The following is a 20,493-nucleotide window of genomic DNA, read 5'->3' as shown; positions in this document are numbered from 1 at the left end:
TCCCCAGTGTCTGTGGTTAAAGCCTCACTTCCTTCTCTGAGACACAATAAAAGCAGCAAGATAAAAGTGAGAATCCACAGCTCTCTCATGACAGTTACCCTCACCCCCATAGGGGCCAAGTTTAGGTAAGCTTGGCATCCTCAACCACCTTTATTCTCCCCTTTCCTCCTCCATGTTCTTTCAGTCAATATATTTGTTCTTTTCTGCACTCGAGTCTGGCTGGCTAATTGTGCTTCTTTGTTATCACCCCAAAAAACTTCCACATATCATCCAAAAAATTGGCCTGGGAAGCAGGGAGATTTGGTACTGATTCACAAACCCAGGTGGGAATGCATTCAGGTGCCCTTGGTTTAATTATCAGCTGTCCCAGTGGCCAGCACCATTTGGGAGGCTTCATTACTGGCTGGTGTGCATTGGTGCTGCATTGCACTGCTGCCCTTGGTGTATTTTGGGGTTACTAAGGCACTACCCCAAAGCTGTGGATCAATAAAGGGCCAGCATTCTGCAGAGTAGCTTGGGATAGCTCCCTGGATACTGATTAATTGGGGTACCTGCCTCTTTAAGGCAAAAGGGCGCTCCCCAAAAGTGAGCAAAAGACTGGGTGAGATCATTGCAAATTTAGCATAAATTAATTGGCCTTTGCTCTGAAATGATAGAGAGGGTGCAAAGGTGGAGCGATTCCCAGATTCATTTGTCCTACACCACCCAGAGCAAGTTCGCCTGGCCCTGCCTTTGGCTGTGTCTGACACTCACCCCAATGACCACAGATGGCAATCGGGCTGGGGACAATCTCGATTGTCCTGTCTGAGCTGTGTCTCCCAGAATTTCTCCAAGAGTATCACATCACTTCATCCCTGGGTGTGGGGAACTTTTCCATGGCCAGAGCCCTTATGGAAGGGAATATTCCTGCCAGGGTAACGGGGCACCCCTTGGACAAAGGTCCACTAAGATCTGAGACCCTATGTTGCTGCTGTCTGCACTGCGGTCACTCACCTCCCCTACTCCATGGGTTTAAAGGGCCCAATCCTTGATTCTTAGTGGCCAAGGATCTCATGGGAAAATGCTAGTGACCCGATCACCTTGTGTGGGCTCCACCTTAGACCCTTAAATGAGTTTCCACCCTACTGAAGAAACGTGAGACACCCAGGCTGTGGGGCTGGGCTTGGTTGAGCACCGCATCCTGTCAGCATGGTAGAGGGCTGCTCTCAAGAGCATGGGATCTGGATGACTTAACCAGTGGTTCAGTCACTTAGAGGGTAACACCTGTGGGCCCTAACTCCTCTGAGCTTCAGCAGGGCACCCTGGAGAGACAGACAGCAGAATTGGAGACAGGACAGAGGGGCCAGAAATGTTTTTCTTAATAACATACAAACCCTGGGTATGAGGAAATAAAATCTGAATCCAGAAATATTACCAGACTAGAAATTCACACGCTTTCAAGGAATTTGTTCAGAGCAAGTGGGAAACAGCAGCTGGCTGGCAACCTGCATTTGGGCCTTTTCACCCAAAGAACTTTGACATACTATTCAAAACACACTTAGAGAGCTGTCTTTTCAATAATGACAATGAATGTAAAAGACAACATGATATCTTCAGAGTTGGAAGAATGTATCTAAATGTCTAGAATTCTACATGTACAAATATCCATCAAGAATCAAGGCTAGTTGAGGAGATTTCTTGAGTACCAATGAAAGCATGCATTACTATCAGAAACTTTCCAGAGAAATTCTAAAGAATCTTTAGGCTGATGGAAAATCTCCATTGTGGAATATGAAATAAAGATAAGTAGAAAGTGATAAATGTGGGCAATAATAATGCATAGTAATTACATAAACAGTAGCACTCATACTTAGTGAAAGATAAAGGAAAAGTAATGTACTTAAAATAACTGCCAAAATTGGGGAAATAAACAGAGTTTCAGTAAAATTCTGAATATCTAATCTAAGGATATTGCTTTAGCCATGAGGACAGTTGAAGATTGTATTCAGTGGTGTAATGCTGCCACAATGCAATATATCAGAAATGGAATGGCTCTTAAAAAGGCAATTCAGTAAGTTGTAAATTTACATTCTAAAGCTATAAAGATATGCAAACAAAGGCATCCAGAAAAAGTTCACTGAGTGCACAGGCCAGAGTTTCTGCAGTTTCTGGAAAACAGGAAGGAACCCTCAAGGCATGGGAGGGGCACAGGAGAGCCACAGGTAGGGGCAGAGTGCAGGTGTGCAGAGGGAGGGGTACACAGGTGCAGGCAACAGGCCTGGAGCCCACAGTGATCTAATCAAAAGGACACTCAATGCCATGGAATCTATGGTGTGTGAAGAAAAGTGTCTAAAAAAGAGCTGATTTGATGAATTTTGGTGGAATCACACAGTGAAATTCTATTCAGCAATGAAAGTGAATAAATTGCAGATGCATAAAACAGGATAAATGGTCTATAAATATTGAATGAAAAATGCTAGCAACAAAATAATGTATGTAGGATGATTCCATTTATATAAAATTCTGTAACAAGCCAAACTATATGGTTTTGTGATGTGTATGTTGAATTTCAAAATGTGAAATCAAGGAAATGATTATTATGAGATTCAGAGAAATCAAGAAAGAAGGGTTTATGGTTGGCAAGGGGGGAGTGGATTTTGGTAGCATGTGGGGCAGATATGTGCCAGGTCATGATGAGATCATGGTGACAGCAAGGTTGTTTTAATAAAAAATGTGTAGATGCATGTGTTTTATACAATTTTCCTTGACATATTTAAAATAAAAATTTTAATGTTAAATATATATTTATCATACATATAATTTCACACATTTATTGACACATATAAAAATAATATTATCAAATGTCACTGCATTTGACAGAGTATTTGGTAAGTTAACATTTGTTGAATAAATTAAAAATAAAAATAAACTGAATCTAGAAAAGCTTTAATTCTATCAATAATCATGTTAGTTGATAGAACAGCTATATCAAGTTTTAATTTATTTATAGTCAATACAAACTTCTCTTCTGAGTTCTAAATTCAACATTCCTGTGTGACCCTATGGGACTTCTAACTCAGTATCTCTGGAACATATATGATCATCTTTATACCTCCACACAAGCCAAGCCCACCCAATGCCACCCAAGGGAAGGAGCAACACACATCCTATTGTCTAAACCAGAATCAATGGAGTCATCCTCGACAATACTCTTTACTGCAGCACTCATAGCCAGATCCTGTCAATTTTACAACTACATATTCCCCAGTCTCCACTGCCATGGATTTAGACCAACCCACCACCTTTCTCCTGGATTCCTGAAGTAACTTCCTAACTGGTCTTCTTACATCTATTCTTGACATTTAAAAAAAAATGAGTTAACTTCACTAAAACCAGAGTGATCATTTTAAAAGGCAAATTTGGTAATGCCATCTGGTTGCTTAAAAACCTACATTAACCATGACACTTTATTTAAATTTGCTTATGCTTAAACTAACTAAGGTATCCATTGTTGGTGGTTCTAAGTACATAGTTTGTCTTTGAAAATAAAAAATGAAATTAAAAACTAAAATAAATAATAAAAAACCCTATGTAACCCGGGGTGGGAATGTAGTTCAGTGGTAGAATTCTCACTTGTTGTGTGGCAGGCCCGGATTTGATACCCAGTCCATGCACTTTCCAAAACAAACAAAAAAGCAAACAAAAATGTGAACAAATAATGCTGCAATAAAGGGTACTCATGTGGAGAAAGGATGAAATGTGACCCTGCCTTACAGGATACAAAAGCACACAGACACACAATCACAAACAAACATAGACGTTACTTCCTTATTGGCCTCAAACATGCATATCTTATATCAAATTTTGCATTTCCTGATTTTCTTTCATCAATATCTGCTACCCCTTCAAACTTGAACTCTGACAGACTTATTTTTTTAATTGCTTATTACCATTATTATAAACCAAATACCCAGAAGTGTATTTAGCATATCATAGACTCTCAATTACAATTTATTTAATAAATAACAATGAGAAGAGAAATTGATGAAGAAAAGCCCTAAATATAACTAATTCACTCAGAAATAAAACACTAAAATAGAATAATCAATTGTTTAATGAAACAATGTAAAACATTCCAGCTTTAATGGAAGTGTAAATATGTTACCATGAAATAAACACTCAGGGGAAAGAAACTTGGTGGACACATAGTGCTGTCACATATGAAAACAATGTCTCACTGTTGACAAAGACTGCCTTCTATCTCTTGACCAAAATGCCAGCCTCACTCCTTCATGCCCCTTTCACACTGACTCCCTCTTCCTCACCACCTTCAAACCTGTGAGAACAGGGAAGGACAACGTGATCTGCAGGGAATAGACAGAAAACATGGCACCTTCAGACCCTAACTGTTCTAAATACCAATGTACCAGGAATTCCCCCTTACATTTCCCCCCTGAGAGACTCCTAACTAGGCAGCTTCTTCTCTCCCTACTCCTGACTCTCTGCCTTTACAGTCTCCAGGGAGACTCAGTACCTCAAAGGAAAAAAATTCCAAACCAGTGCTTAGAACTACAGAATTGCCTTTCAAGGAGTAAGTAAAGGAAAGGGAAAAAGTGAAGGAAAAAGGCAGTTAGAAATGATGTAGAGTATAACTACTTCAGTAACAAGGACAGGAAGGCTCGAAGGACAGACAGCATCCATTGAAGGAGAAAGTAGGACAGGAAGACTAAGTACTTGGCAGAAAGTTAAAATATGAAGAGGCAGGAGGATTGGGAGCAGCTGCTGCTGCAGGACTCAGTGCCCCACAGCTGGGAGAGGAGGTTTTTGTTCGAGGCTGAACCACTGTGGGAGGATCACTCTTATATTGCTGACAGTAATAACTGGCCACATCTTCAGCCTGGGCTCCCCTGATGGTGAGAGAGAAATCTGTCCCAGACCCACTGCCACTGAATCGCTCAGGGACCCCAGATGCCCGGGTGGATGCATGGTAGATGAGCAGTTTGGGAGACTGTCCAGGTTTCTGCTGGTACCAGGCTAAGAGGTTCTTCTGGATGGAACTGTGAAAAAGACTCTGGCTGGCCTTGCAGCTCATGGTGATGGTCTCCCCTGGAGTCACAGCCACAGAGGCTGGAGACTGGGTCATCACAATGTCCCCACTGGCACCTGCAGGCAGAAAAGAACAAGATTAATAAACAATAAATCACAAGTATATAAAATATATATCCAAATATAGGTTTCCTCATGTATCATATATAATCAGATCTCTTTGAGATGGAACGGACTGTACACTCTGCATGTGAAAACCATCTCTCCAGCTTTAAAAAGATATTGCTCTTCTGAAGCTCTCACCTGAGACCCAGAGCCCCAGGAGGATGAGGAGTTGGGACTGTGACAGCATCTTGCTCACTGTCTGGTGCACTCAGGCCTCATCTCCAGGGAATCCCCATTAATAGAGTCTGAGCAGCAGCGAAGTCCACAGGAGTCTATGCAAATCAGCACAGGGTATAAAGGGAAACAGGCTGTGCAGTGAGCTGTGAAGACAGATAAAATGGAAGGAAGGAGACAAAATAAAATTACCACAGGAAATGTGAGTGCAATCATACAGAAGTCCCAGAAATCAGTTGCAAACTGTATTTTTCAACAAACATTAGCAAAATTAGGAAATTTAAAATATTTTACTACCCAGTTTGTGTTTCAAAGTAGCTGCAATCATCTTGTGTACCTAAAATTAATTTTGTAATATATGTATCAATGGGTGTAAAGTTTCTGAACATAGTTGAACTTTTAAAATATGGTAGCAGGAACGATGTGAAATATATTCATATCATGGGATAGAATGAGGACGTAGTGCACAAATTATGCATCCATCTCAGACTCTTCTGAACTTTAAATACGTATATGAAGTTCTTTTTTAACATCTGAAAGTCACCTCAATATGTCCACAACCAAACCTCTGATACTGCTCTCAACCCAAATAATGTCTCTGAAAATGAGTCACAAGACACATAAAAGTTACCCTTGACACTGCCCATTATACCATGAGTTTTCAAATCACAAAAGAAGAGATTTCCAGCCTAAGAAGAAAGGCACAATCTCATGGTAAAGGGGAAAATAGCCCCAAATCCCAGGGTCTCAGAGTAGGTTCTTTACTTACTCTTCCAGAAATAAAAAACACATGTAGAATTATACAGATAACACTATGAACCTTTCTACCCCTTGGACATTAAATTATGAGAAAATGAAACAAAACCCCTGACCTTTTAACCTTTCATTTATCGGGGAGAGACAGACAATGAACAAGGGACATATCCTCAGCCTCTCATATGTAGCTTCTCTGAGATTTCCCCCTGCTGCAAAGTTGTTGGTACAGAACAGTTGGGGCGAGGTACATAGGGGTCCATTTCATGGTCATCCTTCATCATGAACAGAGTCAGAGGAAGAGAGAAATTTGAGACAGTTGAGCAATCTTATATGAAACATAATCACTCCTATTTCATAATGTCCACTTTCCTGCAAAGCAACCACCCTTCTGCCATTGAGAATTTTCCCTTAATGTGGCACATGCTAGGCAGATATTGTTCCAGTTCTAATTAATAATACATTTGTTTTTCCTTAGCTGTATCCATATGAACCCAGTACAGTAGGTGAAGGTTCAATTCCCAGGCATTCAGGAATGGATGGCCCAGACCAAAACCACCAGGAAGACATTCCTACTCAGTCAAAGGTCCACTGTGTTCTTGGTCCACCACATATATGGGTTTTGAAGAAGCCAGTACTTGCTTCATGTTTGCCCTCATCCCCCGTGGTTTATTTTTGCTGCTTTTCCATGAATTTAATATACATCTATTCTTTAGTTTAAATTTCTACTTCGTAATTTACCATTTTCTTGCTTCAATACAATAGAAGCTCCTACCTGTGCCTAAAGACATTAAAATCCTTGAGATTGTCATGGGCAACATGGTGATACAACAGGTTGTGCCATGTGAATGATGGCATCAGGGGTCCACATAAAATGTATGGAAGTGTCCTATCTTAAGAACATGTAGTTGACCTCATGCATGAATAAATAGAGACTTGGCTTGCAAAGCTTCGGGAAAACACTTCAAAAAATGCACAAAATGTGTTCTTGGATGATTGAGAAAGTCAAAATTGTGAAAAGCAGACAAGAGCCTGATTCTTGGTACCCGTTAAAGTCTAGATGAGAGCTGAGGGTTTAGATTAAGTGCAGTGAGATTCCATGCAACATGAGACAGAATTCATTACTTGTGTAGCAGATATTTTCTATGTCATTTTATGAGCATTAACACTGTGAAATGCAGGATGTTGGAATCATTACCCTCTCAGTGCCAGCTGTGAAGACAAAGTTTCAATCATCTTCTCTAAAGCCATATCATGATTTTTTAAATTTAAGTTTTCCCAAACTCCTCACTGCTAAAAATTAAAATTGTGGCAAAACAATACTTGATAAACATAAAGAGAGCATTGAGGTAAGTAGAATTCTAAGAGGGTCCTCAAGTTTCCTGGCTGCTGACATGTACAAACCCTATCCCAGTTATTCAAACACTAATTTAGATTTGCTGTGAAGTGATTTTGCATATTTAATGAAATCTACTGACTTCAGTTGCAAATGAAATAAAATGTGTTGACATTAACAAAGGGAGATATTCAAATAGGCTTGACCATTTCACAGGAGCCCTTTACATATCACTGTACTGGTCAGAGGCTAAGAACTCATTAAAATTCATAGATAATTAGTATCTGACATGGAAGAAATTATCCAAAGTTGATTATGGAGGTTGAGAGTCCACATGGCAAAGAATGAGGGTAGCCTCTGGGAGATGAGGACACACATCCAGCAAGGAATAGGATCTCAATCTTACCACCCAGGGAACAGATTCTGTCCAACCACATCAGCTTGGAAGAGAACTCCAAGCTCTGGGAAGAACACACCTTCACTGACTCCTTGGTTTTATCCTCCTAAGACCATGAGCAGAGAACCCTTCACACTGTGCTCAGCCAGACTCCTGACCTACAGCACTGAGAACTAATGAACTGCTCACTGGTTATTAACTAATAAGTGCTAATACATGTTTATCAATCAATCTCATTTTAAAGGAGAATCCTGAACCCAGAGAGGAGAATCTATCATCCTATTTACTTCATTGTTGAGTGATGTTGATTCCTCTCTCCTCCAGTACAATGAGTGTGTTTTATACCTTTTCTACCCATGAATGATATCTGGTCATTAGACCACATCCACAGGATAAGGGCTGAATATTGGGCTCTGAAAACACAAGGAAGAATAAAATTAGCTGTAAAGATGGTCACAATCTGTCCCTTCTCTGACTATATTGTCATGCTCTCATATTGATAGAATTCCAGGCAGAAATTTGTCATAGAGGGGAGTGATCTTGGGACATTGTTTGAAGAACTGAGCCACTCTGCTACCTATATGTTTGCTCACACTACCCCATGGCCTTACCTAGGAACACTCAGCACAGGTGCTTCTTTTGTAGATATAACATCAGGCTAAGTGAGCTATAAGGGTTGGTTCACACACAGACAGCTGTAACATGCATCAGCATTCTCAAGAAATTGTAGTCAATGTGATGTTCGTTCCCGTTGTAGCTGCAGTGCCTGATGAAAGTGCCCAATTATCTTTTAGTATGAATGTGTTCATGTGATAATTTAGCAAATTGTTACTAAAGAAGGAAAAGCTAATTGTTCATATTAACATAATAAGATTGCTTGAAAGCACATAGAATATACATGTATAGATTAGAATACTATGCTATTCATTTCAAGTGGGAGCATTGCATTAGCAGTGACCAATATGCTCTTGTGTCAGCCACTCAACATTCTTTCAACAAATGCATGGAAAGCATACACAATATAAAGTGCTGCTTTGGATTTTTTAACGGGAAAAATACATTAAAAAAACTGTTAAAACCAAGTAAAGTCTGGAGTCCAGTTATTACTATTTTACCAATATAAACAGTTCAGTTTTGAAAATGAACTATGATCATGTAAGAAGTTAGCATGAAGAGGAAGTGGGTGAGGCTGCACAAGAATTCTCCACACTATCTTTGCAACTTTTCTACACGTCTAAAATTACTCCAAAATAAATTTAAATATTAAAAGAAAAACAACCATGACAACATGGCCTGTTGCTTTGGAAATGCTGAGTGAGACTGTACTGCTACTGAGTGAGGTCTGCCGAAGGTAATGTAAGCTGTTAACAATTCTCTAAAGCCATACATCATCTGGAATGACATTATAGATTTTGCTCTGACCTTCAACATTTTATTTGCAAGTGAGAGCTGGACACTACTTGAAAAACATCCTTCTTTCACCCCTAATTTTTCTTACTTCTTGGACTGTTTGGAAGAAACACAAACCCTTAGAACAAAACTATTCTAAACAGGATATGTGTCACAATGGGTTGATGCAAAGGTTTTCCCAGAGGGTCATGGGCATGACAAGCTTTAGTGCAATTACTTTCTACATCTTTGTCTTCTGCTCAAAATGTTTCCTAAATGGGTTAGTCTAAGATCAGTCAAGTTGTGCTGCTGATTCTTTTTTCCACATCCAAAATCAGAGCAACCCTGTTCTGATTTAATAAAAAGAAAAAAAAGCAATACTCAACTCATGATAGGCATTTCCTTGGGATCCAAACCTCTGTAGTCCCAAATGAAGGGAATTCTCACATTTCCACTAGTGTCAACATAAAGAATGAATGATTCTGAAGACTGCAAACAGTATTGTGATACCCAATGTTTTGCATTCAATGAAATGGGATAATCCAAATGAATTGTTGGTCCAAATATTCCACAATTCAATTATGAATTTCAAAATCAAATCACTGGTCTATTTTTCATTGTTTTTTTTTTGTCTTCTGCTTGCATTTAGTATCTTTCAGGTGAAAATTTTGCTTTGAATAATTGCACCTAGCTAAGGTTAGCAAAATTGAGATTTTGATACTTCTGTGAACAATTGGAATTTACATTCCCAAGTAATTTTGAACAGTATTTGACAAAGAAAGATTACAGAGTATCTTTCCAAAAGTTCATTAGCAATTAGGACATATAAGTTGCTATATATAATTCTATAAGGGCTCAAATTTCTGGAAATTAATATATAATTGACACAAGATTGACAAGGTATTGACTCAAATACTTTGCTTTTATTTACCATCAACACTGTATAAGTTGCTATTCAGTTTCTGTGTGTGTGCATTTGTATGTACTTGTGTGTATATTAACATGTATGGTTAAACACTTATTATATATATATATATATAAATTATTATAAATTTTGCCACTGCAGTTTCCCTTTGAGTTAGTAGAAGAGTACAGGGTGCTTGGATACAATCATGAACATGTGTCAAACAAAATCAATGAAAAGAAAATGTCTCCACTTTTGTTATTGTAACTTTGTGAGAAAATTACTTTTGCCACCACATTTTGCTAATTGACAAAACCACTTTAGCAGAGACATTACATTATCCTCTATTATTTCTAGGGAAGCCTCCTGACTCTCTCAACCTACACATATTTTACACTTAATTCACCTATAATTTCCAATGTTCTTTATTGCCCAGGCCACGGTATACCTGGCATCTTTGTGCACCAGGAGGACACAGCACAGACCAAAGCACAATGAGCAGCTGCACCAACAGACTGGAGGGACGGATGCATCCAGTACTTCACCATCACCTCCTTAGTCTGCATGGAGTCAGTGATCCCAGCACGTAAAGGTGCAGGGCCAGGAAAGCAGGAAGGGATTTTAGAGGTCTTTCTCAGATGTAACTAATGGTCAGAGTGAGAGCTCTGTTCCCACAAAAGAATCTCATAAACTAAGACCAGCACTGAAACTGGGAGTAAAAGACCAAATAAAAGGTAATTGCAGCCATCATAAGTTCCTTAAATGCAGCTATTATTAACACATTTGGAATGGGTATCTTAAACTTTTCAACTTTGTATCCACCCACCCCAGTATTATGGAATCAATTAAACTTGTTTTCTATTTATTTATTCAACAGATAGAAATGAATTTTGCTTGAAAATGAATCCTACTCTGAGTGTAACTGATATTTGATAATGGTGATTTAGATGATGATTTGAGAATTTTGAGCTGATGCTATTTAGGCAAGGATTTGGAATAGCACTGCAGCTTTGATGGGTTGAGATGTTTGAGTATGTTAGGATGGGGAGAATGTATTTAGCATGTGGGATGAATGAATACATTTGGGTTGAAAGATACACACTGGAAACTGAATAATAGCCTGAAAATACCTGGTCCTAAATCTTGGCACCCATAGTTGTTGCAAAATCTCAGAAGGGAAGGTAATGGAAGTGCAGAGCATTAGGGAATTTGAAGATGCTGGACTTGAAAATTGGAGAAATGTAGTAAAAAAATAAAACAACAAGGGGCTCTGCAGTCACAATTGGTAGATGGAGGTGAGGAATATGTTCTCCCCAGGAGCATCCCAAAGGAGTGTGGCCTCAGAGACACCTTGATTTCAGACTAGGGATACTGATTTAAATTTTTCAGCCTCTAAATTTGTGAGTGAGCTGACTTTTGTTGTATTAAGCCATCAGGTTTCTTGTAACTTGTTAAAGCTGCTACAGAAATATAATTTAATCATTAAACTTAATGAATAATGGAGAATCAAAGGCAATTTTTAAATGAGACATGAACATGCTATTAAAGGTTGTGCCCAAGTATTTTCTGTCTATCAGGTGCTGTTCAAAGCATTTTATGTGTCATGAATCATTTTGCCTAAAAATAGCCTACAAAATAGGTGTAATTTTTATATCCACAATACATCTCAAAAACCTTTCCACTAGAATTTAGCTCATTTACTCAAGGACACATCACAAGGAACCATCAGAAATGTAAAAAAAAAATGATGCTTGAAGAAACAAAGCCATGGGGGAATTTGCACACATTCCTAATTCGGGTTAGAGAATTGGGGAGTGGCCTTTAATAGGAAGAGAATGACTGAGAGTAATAAATTTCTATCTTTCAAATATATTTTTTGTTTTCAAAGAAAACAGAGAAATGAAAAGGCCTGGGAAAGGACTGTACAAGCACAATCAGAAACTGCTGAGCAGAAAGGCTCAGCTGGAACCGAGGCTGCAGTAGGGAAGGAGAGAGACAGGCAGACAAGGTCTCTGGTGGGAATTTTGACCTGAGAAGACCAGAATTATATCCTGATATTGATCTGGAGGGTGACAGCTGGGAAGGGAGGTGATCGCAGATGACATAAACGACACTGAGGGGAGTTAACATAAGAATGTTTACATCAAGAAGGCACAGGGAACTGATAGTTGACACATCAGGGGAGAAAACTCTCTGATCTTACATAGCAGAGGGCAGAGCTGCAGCTGTGCTTGTTCAGTCATGAGCATCTATCTCTATGAAAAGTCAGTTTCTGGTGATCCAGTAATCTCCTAATAAAATAACAGAGGCTACATGGAGAGAGGTGATAGACAAATGTCCAAACTATGTCAAGGTGTCAATATTGTAATCCCTGGAACACGTGCATATGTTACTTTCCATGGCAGAAGGAACTTTGGAAATGTGAGTAAGATATAGACCTTGAATTGAGGAAAATATCCTAGATTATCTACATGAACTAAATCTATATGTATGAGTCCAAAAATTTACAATCCCACAGGTTGTGATGAGAAGAAGATGAAACTGTGGAAGAGGCATCAGAGAAATTCAAGTTTTCTCTATTTGAGGTGGGAGTAAGAGGGTCTCAGTGTGGGAGCCCCTAAAGTCAAAGAAATACATTCTTTACAAGAATCTCCACTATGGAATGCAGCCATGTCAACATTTAGATTTTTTCCTTGCTGAGATCCTTTTATAAGCTTCTTACTTCCAGGAGTGTAAATGATGAGTCTGTAATGTTTGAGCCAATAAATTTGTATTATTTTGTTTCAGCTCCCATAGAAAACAAATCAGAGATCTTTACTGCATTTTCCTACACTGACTTCAACAACAGGATATCCAAAATACATTTTGTCCTTAATTGTCAGGATAAACCTCTTCTCTGGGATTCTGACAAGTTGTGAAAATTGAGGCCTGGGTGGAGAGCACATAGTGAGTGAGAACTAGAGAGATTTGTGCTCAAGATTGAAGTGACATAACAGGACAGCTGTAATGTAACTGAGAGAGATATAGTCCACCACACCTTCAGCCTTGAGCCTGATGATGCTGAGACTGAAATGTGAAGCTGACCTACTGCCACTGAATCAGTGGGGAACCCCATCCAGCCAGATGGACACCCAGGAATTGGCAGTTTAGGGGCCTGTCTTTGGTCTGCTGTTACCAGGCAAAGAGCTTCCAGATGAAGCTGTATGAAATGCACTGGCCATCTGGCACTTTTTCCAGGATATCAGAAGATGAGACCATAGTTGACAAATATCTTATATAAATGCATTACTTTGAAAAATATTTAAAATATTTTTACAACATCATTTTAAAAATCATTAGAAGTCATTATTTCACTCTTCATCTAATATTTATTTTCTTAATCATCAAAGATAGTAATCTGGATGAATGAAAGTGCTTAAATTCTCACCTGGGAATCCAAGCAACAGCACTTGAGTATCTGGGTCTGTGACATCATCATTCAGCTGTTGCCATATTAGTCCCTGCTGAGGTCACATTGCAACAAAAGGGCCCATTTGTAAAGCCCTGGCAGCTGCCAAGGATGCACTGGGTCTATGCAATGAAGAGAGTGATTACAGAAGCAAATCAAATGAGCTATGCATTGTGGATGCATAAAAGATAAAGAAAAAGCTAAAGACATCATCATGGTAGATAACACGACTCTGTGACAATGAAAGATACAGAAATCAGTGTCTAAAATTTCCAATTAATGTTCAGAAGTTGAAATATAAAATAGATTTGTAAAATCAATAGTTTTTATTAAACACACTACATTCAAAAAGATGGTCTATGAAGAGCCTCTATTTTTAGTTCATCTATATCTTAATACCTATACCATCTTAAAACAGTTATCTTAAAAAATATAGTATTATGTTTTGGATGTCCTATAGACAAGGAATGTATTCATATTGAAGGTGATTTGTCCAGGAATATGTTGCAAAACCTTGACCTTGCATTTTGGAGTCTGGCAAAGGCCAGAGGGGCAGAAGAGGGCTCTAAAGTCCACCAGGTTGGAAAGTTCTCTGGTAGACCAGTCCTCCTTAAACCTGTGATTCCCTTGGGGCTCCATTGTCACAGGAGTAGCAAATGAGATTCAGAACAAACCTTTCACCATGTCAGATGCTAAGAATTAGACTGCCCAGGTGGGTGGGTCAGAAATTTGTGAACTTGCATTTGGTTTAAACTCTATTTGGTAACAACCACAAGCACTTAGCATAAATAAATTTAAAACTTCTCTTGAGGAGAGCACTCCAATCAAAAGTCTCAAGTATTCTTATAAGCAATTTTTGAAGTGCCAATATTAGCAAAATGTCAGAGACTGCTCACCATCTTCAAAAGGAAGAGATCCTAAACATGAAAAACATGAGTAATTACAGAGCCACAAAAGCAGATAAGTCCCATTAGAATTCTGCTTTTCAAATTTCCAATTTTTAAGGGAATGATAAAAATGTGAAAATCTTCATAAATAAAGGAAACTGTAAATGATAACATTGCATTCTAAATAAAGAACATCCCTCCATAAAAATACAGAGCCAAGCCTTTTCCTTTGTTCATTATCTGAATCGTAACTTGTATGTGAATCCATGTTAACAGGCCTTTTAAGATGTGACTTTCAGTTAAGTCATGGGCAGCTGAATCAATTCAGGTTTTACTGGAGTTTGTATAAACAGGATGAAATTCAGATGTAGAGTAAAAATCAGAGAGCAGCAACATGTTGGAAGGTAATAGAACCCAGAAGAGATAGAATATGTGGCTGTGTGTATTTTTCTGGGAGGGGGGAATCAAGACCCAAGGGTTGCTGGCAGCCAGCTCCAGGATTTCACATCCTTTGTGGAGAAAGCAGCACCTTGCTGATGCCTTGATTCTGGACTAGCTTATCTCAAAAGTGTAGGCAAACTGTATTTCCTTATAGCAAGAATCCCAGGGTGTGCCTGGTTCTAGACTTTTGGGCTCCAGTGGTCTGGGTGAGGTATGCAGCCCCCTCCCCTCAGAAAGAGTGGGAGGGAAGGAACAGTCCTGACACAAATATTGGCCACTAAATAAAATAAGATGACAGGCAACCCCAGCATTGTGGAACAGTTATCCCTATATGCAGTAAAAAGCAGGGAGTCAGAGAGCAGAAAACATATGCAGGGCTGAGAGCAATAAGTGACTAAAGAGCACCATCTGCCTGGGGAAGTGCAGTCTGAGGAGCTGCTATCCGATCCCTTTCTCTAAGGTGTTTTGGAAGGGGGCTGCACTCCCTGCATGGGACCATGGCTCTGGTTAGGCTGTGAAATAGAGCAAAAGTAAAGCTTCAACAGGAAGCCAATCAAAAACAAAACCTTAGACAAGACAGCAAAAATAACTTTCAAGATAAACTTACATGAGATAATCAAATGTCCAGAGAGTGTGAAAAATTACAATGTACATTAACAAACAAGAAGATATGGTCACACAAATGATCAAATTAAAGAGTTAAAGGAACTAAAGAATTTAGAACATCAAAGCAATTAAGTTCATGCAAAATTTCTAATTAATTTCCATAATGTTTTATAGGTAAAGGATAACAAGAAGGCACTATGAGAATATAAAGAAGGATTTGAAAAAAATACAAAAACATAGCAGGTATATTGGAAATGAAAGATAATGTAGCTGAATTAAAAAATATTCTAGAAGCATAGTCACCAATCTGAAGAGGCAGAAGGATCAGTGAACTACAGGTCATAGAAACTTAAACATGCAAGAAAACAACTGTAGAAAAATATGGACAGTTTTGAACTGGGTCTCAGGGAAATGATTGCCCAAACAAAGCATGTAAATATTTGCATCTTAGGTGTCCCATAGGGAGGATAGAAGGGTAAAGGACTAGGAAGAATATTGGGAATATAATTTCCCATCCCTGTTAAAGGCAAAAATATGCAAATCAAAGACACATGACATTTTCAGTTTGCTAAATCTTCCCAAATGTCATATACCAGAAATGGATTGGCCCCAAGCAAGAGGATTTCTTAAGTTAGAAACTTACAGTTCTAAACTCAAAACAATGTCCAAATGAAGGCATCCAGACAAAGACACCATACTCTGACTCTGAAGAAAGGCTGATGGCATGTGTATTTCTCTGGGACAATGGAAGGCACAGAGTGATGTCTGCTGGCTCTTCTCTCTCTGACTTTCTGTGTGTCCTTGCTTGTGCCTCCTTGAACATCTCTGCAACTGAGCTCCCTTCAAAATGTTTCTGTCTTTTATCCTCTCTTAAAAGTTTCCAGAAAATGTCATTAACCACAACCATGAATTGGGTGGATCCTATGCCCATGAAACCAACCTAATCAAAACATCTTACCAACAATAATGGATTACAAGAATGTAGCTTTTCTGGGGTACATAACAGATTCAAACATGCACACTGTTTATCTTCAAAATGTATAAATAGAGAGATAAGTAATATATCTGACAAGTAAATGCCAAACGATAAAAGGGGTGAACTAAGGATGACTCACAGTAATAACATTGACTGTTGATGGATTAAATTCCTCAAGAAAAGGACACATATCATCATAATGAATAAAATATAAGATCCAAATATAGGCTTTTTACAAGAAACTCATTTTAAACAAATGGATATGAATAAGCTACAAGTGTAAGAACAGATAATGATATTCCACCAAGCAGTAATGAAATAAAAGCTAGGGAAGCTATATTAATACCAGAAAAAATAGACCTTAAATGCAAAAGTGCTATAAGGTATAAAGAAGGAAATTATGTATTAATAAAAGTGACAATTCACCAAGAAGAAATAACAATCATAAATATGCATATACCTAATAAAAGTGGCCCAAATTTTGAGACAAACCCTGGTAAACTGAAGTGAGGGATAGGTTTCTCTACAATCATAGCAGGAGACTTCTACACACCACTCTCTACAATAGCACATCTAAACAGAGGATCAGCAAGGAAAAAGAGAACCTAAATAATATGACAAATAAAGTAGATCTAACAGAGATATTTAGAACATTATTTCCAAAACAGCAATATAAACATTCTTCTAAGTGCTCATGCAAAATTCTCCAGGATAGACCACATGCTGGGGTATAAACACATTTTAATATATTTGAAAAGATTAAAATTGTAGAAAGTGCTTTCTCTGATCATAATGAAGCAAAGCAGGAAATCAATAACATGTGGAGAACTGGAAATATCACTAATAAATGGGGGTTAAACTGCATGTTCTTAAAAAATATTGCATCAAAGAAAAAATTGAAAGAGAAATTGTGTTTTGTATTCAGTGTTTCTGTTCTTTTTATTTTTTGTTTATATTCTATTTTGTTTTATTTTTCCATGATTTTCTGGCTTTCTCTGGTTTTCTTTTGGTGTCATATATAATTTGATTTTCTCTTCTGTATGTACCTAGCATTAAATTCTTTTTAAAGCTTTTTTAATGGTCGTCCTAGAATTTTCAATATATATTTAGAACTTATCTATACACATTTTCAACCTGTACTGTCACACAGCATATGTACTGCAGGTAACGTAAGAGTCATTCCATTTCATCCCCCTATCTCTTATAGCATTGTTGTCATGTATTGCTATATTAATTTATAGTATCAGGTCACTTAACCATAAATTATCCAAAATAGTATTGCTATTATTAAGAACAAACTCATATCTACTATATGAGTTAAAAAAAGAAAAAGAAAATATTCCATTTTACCTAGATTTATTCCTTCTCAAATACTTTTCCTTTCTCTAGATAAATCTGTTTCAAACCTATATCATTTCCTTTCTCTCTGAGCAAGTGTGTTTAACAATCCTCAAAAGAAAAAATTGCAAATCCCTTGCATTTTGTATGTCTGAGACACTCTTTATTTCTCCTGCAATTTTAAGGGTAGTTCTGGATGCAGAACACTAGATTGTGGGTGTTTTTTTTTCTTACATTAAATATTTCACTCCCGTCTTCTTGCTTGAATGGTTTATGAATAGACATCCAATGTAATAATTACCCTTGTTTCTCTAAAGGTAAGATATTTCATTCCTCTGGTTTCTTTAAAATGTTTCTCCTTGTTTTTGATCCTGTACAGATTGAATATAATACACATGGCTGTATTTGAGGGGAATTTATCTTTCCTGGTGTTCTCTGAGCTCTCTAGATATGTGGACTCATGTTTTTCACTAATTTTGGACAATTTCCAGCCATTATTACATCAAATCTTTCTTCTGTCTATTTCTTTCTTGTCCCTTCATATTCATATTTGCAAGTCACACATTTTAGTTGCATTACAGTTGTCAAATATCCTTCTATTATTCTCTTTTCTCAGTTTATTTTTAAGATTAGGTAGATCCATTGCTATATCCTCAGTAAGAGGAAAATGGATGTCAGTCCTAACACCTAAGGAACTGATTCCATCAAACCATGTCAGCTTGGGTTTCAACCTCCTAATGCTGTCAGAAAGCAACATACCAGAAATGGATTGGCTTTAATAAAGGGAATTGACTATGTTAGAAGTTAGAATCTTAAGACCATGAAAATGTCCAAATTAAAGAACCAAAAAACGAGGATATCTTCTCAGAGGAAAGCCAGGGGCATTCTCTCCAAACACCTGTAGACTCTCACTTAGGTCCTCTGGAGCCAATTCTGGGATTTGGTCTCTTAGTTTCCCTTGGTTGTTTCCAGGTCTTGGCTCTTCCTGTGAATCCTTGCTTATCACTAGGGTAATTCTGCCTGTATCTCCACGCGTCTTGGGTAAGGAGTGTGGATCTCCCCATGTATGTGGAAGGGATGAATTTGCCCCAAAGGCAGAGGGCGGACCTTCCTCCTCAGTGTTCAGGAAGGGTTTTGCTGCCTCAGTGCTCTTGGGTCTAGAAAGATTGTAGCTCTACTGACTCTCATTTTAGGCTTGTTAGACCCTGAGCAGAGACCCTTCCACAGCGTACGCAGGTAGCCTCCTGACCTGTAACACTGTGAGCCAATATATTGCTAGCTGGTTATCACACGATGGAAAATTTGTTTATTAATGTACCTCATGCTATAAGAAGAATTATAAACTAAAACAGAAGAAATAACCATCCCATTTAGTCCCTGGTCAAGATTCTGATGGCTCTTCTGTCTTTTGAAGCCATGTGTTATCTGTCCATTTCACCCACAAAGATTGTTCTAATGGGTTTTCACATCACACAATCTGGATTGCATACTGTGCTATAAAAATTAAGGCACTATTAACATTTAAGATGATCATGGTTTGTCCCTGATTGTCCTCAGGGCCATATTCTCTGAGGAATGAAAAAATATTCAGCAGGGCTCTCTTTTAGAGATGTGAGTGAACTGGGGACACCCGAAGCAGACCTGAAACATACTGTTTAATTGTGCAGAAATGTCATATGCACCAATGTCGATGTTTCCTTCCACTTGTGGCATTATATAACTGTTTGTATTTTTGTCTTCATCTAAAAAAAACACTATTATTCTTCAATTTCTTTTAGAATGTATAATTCTAAACTTAGGTTTATTACTGGATACATTCAATGTTAATTAGAGATAAAATTGTACCTAACACCCCCTTATACATTTACTTGGTAGCTCACACTGCCACACGCTCTTACTTGGGACACTCAGTACAAGGGTCCCTTTTGCAGACATGTCATCAGACTGAGTGAGGTGGAAGGGTCGATTCACACATAGCCACCTTTACCATGCATCAGGGTTGTCACATAACCATTCACGGTCTCTGCGATCTCCTTTCCTCACTTGGCTCCAGGGCCCCAGGAAGTTGACCAACTACCTCTTCTGTATAAATGAATGAATGTGATGAGTTCAATAATTGTAAACACAGAGGCATATGCCCATTAGTAACATTGAAATAATGAGATTGGTGGGCAAACTCATAAAATACTAATGAATAGATTAAAACATTATGCTATTCATGTAAAATTGGAGCGCTACATTAGCAGTGAACATGACATTCTTTTGTAAAGATCACATAATTTTTCTGTAAGTAATTTTTAAAACCAAGTTGAATGTGGTGCCCTGAATTAGATCCTAGGAAAGGAAAAGGACATGAGAAAAGAAATGATCAGTGTTATTAAAGTATGGATTTTATTTAATATGGCTCTCCCATGTAAATTTCTTAGTTTGATAAATGTAGCATGATCACATAACATGTTACCTTGAGGGGCAAGTGGTTGAGTTTATATACGAACATTGAACTATTTCTGCATCTTTACAGAAAAAAAAATTCCAAAATTAAAACTTATTTTTAAAAGCACATGTAAGGATTCCTTAGTATATGTGAATGAATATTGGATGTGACCAATGGAGTCAGACATGAATGGCAATGTAAGATCATCCTTCCCCCTTCT

General features: G+C 38.0%; 1 pseudogene and 1 gene segment (V, D, J or C); both read right to left on the bottom strand.

The window, feature by feature from the left end:
* LOC143661222 (immunoglobulin kappa variable 3-15 pseudogene) overlaps window positions 1–20,493 on the bottom strand; it is a 97,459-nt pseudogene that overhangs the window by 26,744 nt on the left and 50,222 nt on the right. The gene's annotated exons all lie outside the window — the stretch shown is intronic.
* On the bottom strand, window positions 4,696–5,405 carry LOC143661727 (immunoglobulin kappa variable 4-1-like). The segment is given in 2 exon segments: window positions 4,696–5,142; window positions 5,329–5,405. Coding segments are annotated over 2 exon segments (486 nt in total).

Source organism: Tamandua tetradactyla, chromosome 17 (assembly GCF_023851605.1).
Source record: "Tamandua tetradactyla isolate mTamTet1 chromosome 17, mTamTet1.pri, whole genome shotgun sequence".
NCBI lineage: Eukaryota > Metazoa > Chordata > Mammalia > Pilosa > Myrmecophagidae > Tamandua > Tamandua tetradactyla.
The sequence above is the reverse complement of the archived record's forward strand: the minus strand, read 5'-3'. Positions and strand labels throughout refer to the sequence as shown.